The sequence below is a fragment of the Medicago truncatula genome, chromosome 7, assembly GCF_003473485.1.
Source record: "Medicago truncatula cultivar Jemalong A17 chromosome 7, MtrunA17r5.0-ANR, whole genome shotgun sequence".
Taxonomy (NCBI): domain Eukaryota; kingdom Viridiplantae; phylum Streptophyta; class Magnoliopsida; order Fabales; family Fabaceae; genus Medicago; species Medicago truncatula.
The window spans coordinates 33,288,400-33,291,856 of record NC_053048.1 but is presented as its reverse complement, the minus strand read 5'-3'; the positions used below and the strand labels follow the sequence as shown (position 1 = coordinate 33,291,856).

The following is a 3,457-nucleotide window of genomic DNA, read 5'->3' as shown; positions in this document are numbered from 1 at the left end:
TTAGAATTTATTTGCTTATTTTTGCATTTATTTCCTTTACTTTGTTCTTTAATTTTTGCTCATTAAAATTCCATATATGTTCTTGATGCATTTTTACATATTGTGATTGATAAATTCTCATATTTTTACCCCTTTTTATTGCATATTCATTTGGTGCATTTTTTATCATTCCCATTATATTTTTCCTTGTTTCACTAACATTTTGTTCCTTATGTGACTTCACTCATAGCATTTCACTATCTCCTCCACTTTCTTTAGCTTAGCATTTATTTTTGCAAGTTTTAATTCATTTGGTGATGTAATTTGTTATCATTGGTTTGTAGCTTGGCAAAGGGGCCATAGAATGTATTTAGGCAACTTTTGTAATATGGACTATGGACACTATGACGCACCGGCACGCACACACTCACCCTAGATGTATGCCTAGGATTGCATGTGTAGATGTATGGCTAGGATTGTATGGTTAGATGAACGCTTAGGTTTAAACACTTAGAGAAAATCCAACTTTTTCCAAAACATGCAAATAACCTCACTTGAAAATTTTTTTTTGAAAATAAAATAGGAGTCAAAACTCCTTATTTCCCTTTTATTTTCTTAAGTAAAATTTCTAATAAATCTTAACTATACTTGGACTTCATTTTGAAAAAAGCTAAACTCCACCTCACTTTTTTCCAAATCTCACGCCCTTGAGGCCTCTCATCTCTATTCTTCAAAATCTCTTTTCAAACTTAAAATCAACCAACAAAAACAAAAACCATTTTTGAGAATGAACTACGATCGGTTTTGATCCCTTAAAAGGGTACGTAGGCAATGAGTCAAAACTCATCCAAGCCGAAATAAAATCAAATTCTACTTCTTCTCATCCCCATTCTTAACTAATCACACTTTCTTTTTTACAAATAATCAATAAAATTAAAGCGTAGAAATAAACTTAGGAAAGCGGTTCTTATGGAATACCATAATCGCTCCGGGTGCCTAACACCTTCCCGTAGCGAAAATGACCCCCGAATTCGGAAACTCAAGGGTTTTTCTCCTTTTACCCTTCCCAAGAAAAAAGAGGGATATCAACGGTCGAAAGGTACAAGTCCAATTAATGGCTTGGCACCCAAAAACCATGATAACACCGTCAAAGAGCAAATGGCGGTAATGTTAAGGTTAGTTAGTAGTTGTATTTTCCTCATTTTGTTTTGTGTTTCAGTAGGTTAAATGTTTTGTTTTGTGTTTCACGTGATATAGCTTCCTGATATGGTTTTTTTTTTAAGAAAGCTTCTTGATATGGTTATATAGTAACTGATATCTATTGACATTAGTAATAATAAAATAGAAGCAATGGCAGTAGTAATTGCAATGACAATTTAATAATAAAATACACAATGGCAGTAGTTGATATCTATTTTTTGAGTTGATATCATGATGAGAATTGAGAAACAGAATCCATCACAGAAAATAATTGCAATCACAGTAGTTGATACCATGATCTGAAATAGAATCTATTGACAGTAGTTAATACCTAGTGAAATAGTAACAATGACATGATCTGCAATCTGCTATAACCTTGTTGAATTTGTTTTCTAGGTTCTTGAATGACAAAGGGGAAGTTGTGGAACGATTTCTTGCTCTGCATCATGTCAAAGATACTACTTCCGAGGCACTAAAAAATGCTCTTTATGATATTATTGATCGTTACAAGTTATCTATTTCAAGGATACGAGGGCAAGGATATGATGGGGCTTCAAATATGAGAGGTGAATTTAATGCTTCACATCATACTACCTTGCTTCGTCTGGATCAGATGTGGTCCTCCGTGTTAGTGGTGCTTAGTATGGTTCATGAAGATGGACGTGGACCATCTCAAGCGGCGGGTTTGATAGAAAAAATGGAGAGCTTTAAATTTGCTTTCATTTTGAAGTTAATGTTAAAGTTGTTTGGTATCACAAACGAGCTTTCAAAAATCTTGCAAAGAAAAGATCTTAATATTGTGCTCGCCATGGAATTAATTAATGTAGTCAAAACTCGGTTGGCCACATTGAGAGATAGTGGTTGGGATAATTTATTTGTTGATGCACAAGAATTTTGTGTTGCTAAAGGTATTCTGGTGCCAAATATGGATGAAGAAATACCGGTTCGAGGTCGTTCAAGATTAGAAGGGAGGACTGTTACTAATCTTCACCATTACCGGGCCGAGATTTTTTATGTTGCTATTGACAAAATATGTGTGGAGATGGATCATCGCTTCAGTGAAGGAAGTCACACTGTGCTTAATTGCTTCTCATGTCTTGACCCCAAGAACTCTTTCTTCAAGTTTGATGTTGATAAGCTTGCTCGTCTTGCTGATATATATCATGCAGATTTTTCTAATGATGACCGTGGAACAATAAGGGAGCAACTTGAGACTTATGTACTTCAAGTGAAAAGGCATGCTTCCTTTTCTTCTTGTGAAGATGTTCAAAGTTTGGCTATGAAGATGGTTCAAACTGAGAAACATTTGGTATTTCCATTGGTCTACAAACTCATTGAGTTGACTTTGATATTGCCGGTGTCGACAGCATCCGTTGAAAGAGCTTTTTCAGCAATGAAGATTATCAAGACTAAATTGCGCAACAAGATGAACAATGTGTGGTTAAATGACTTGATGATACGTTACACCGAGCGGGAGATATTCAAGTCACTTGATGATGTTGATATTATTCGAACATTCACCGTAAAGAGGTCTCGGAAAGGGCATTTACCTCCTAATTTTATTTAGCACGCTATTGACAGGTTATATTTCATCTCTCTTATTTCAAACCTGTACTTTTGTAGAAAAAATGACGATCCTCTTTTATTTTGATATATGACTATTTATATATATTATGTCACATGTGAATTTACGATAAATTTTTCGCCCAAACTCTATAAATTTACTGACTCCGCCACTGGTAGTAATTAGCATTTATGAGTAATATAAAAAACTATTGATATAACGTTTATGAGGAATCAAGAATAAGAAACTATTAAATTAAATGCACTGGAAACTAATCAATGAACATTTCCGGTAGTTTGTTTACATTCTGTACGAAATTATTTGGTATAAACCGGAAAGCTTATCACACTAGTATTCTGGATTTTTTCGGAAACGTATATATGAATATTCCTTATTATTTTCGGAAACGTATATAATATGAATATTTCGAAATATTTTCGGAAACGTTTGATAGTGAAAAACAAAAAAGGAAATAAGTACCTGGAAAAATATCATGTGGGGGTGAACTCATCCTGAATTAGGAGATGTTGAAAATGAGGGTGAAAAATTTATGTGCAAAAGATTATATAGTAATAGGGGTAAAATTGGAATTTTAAAAAATTGTTGGAGTGAAGGTATAAATGTAGGGGTGTGGGGTATAACGTCCTAGGGTTTGTTGTTGGTGTTTACTAGTGAGTAGTGGACTATTGGTATAATGGGCCTCTCAATAAGCCC

General features: G+C 34.2%; 1 protein-coding gene across 1 annotated transcript; it reads left to right on the top strand.

The window, feature by feature from the left end:
* Window positions 1–1,085: 1,085 nt before the first annotated feature.
* Window positions 1,086–2,793, top strand: LOC112416247 (uncharacterized). Its single transcript, XM_024769437.2, has 2 exons — window positions 1,086–1,154; window positions 1,576–2,793. The coding sequence occupies exons 1-2, from the start codon at window positions 1,138–1,140 to the stop codon at window positions 2,744–2,746; spliced, it is 1,188 nt and encodes a 395-aa protein (XP_024625205.1). The 5' UTR covers window positions 1,086–1,137; the 3' UTR covers window positions 2,747–2,793.
* Window positions 2,794–3,457: the final 664 nt, after the last annotated feature.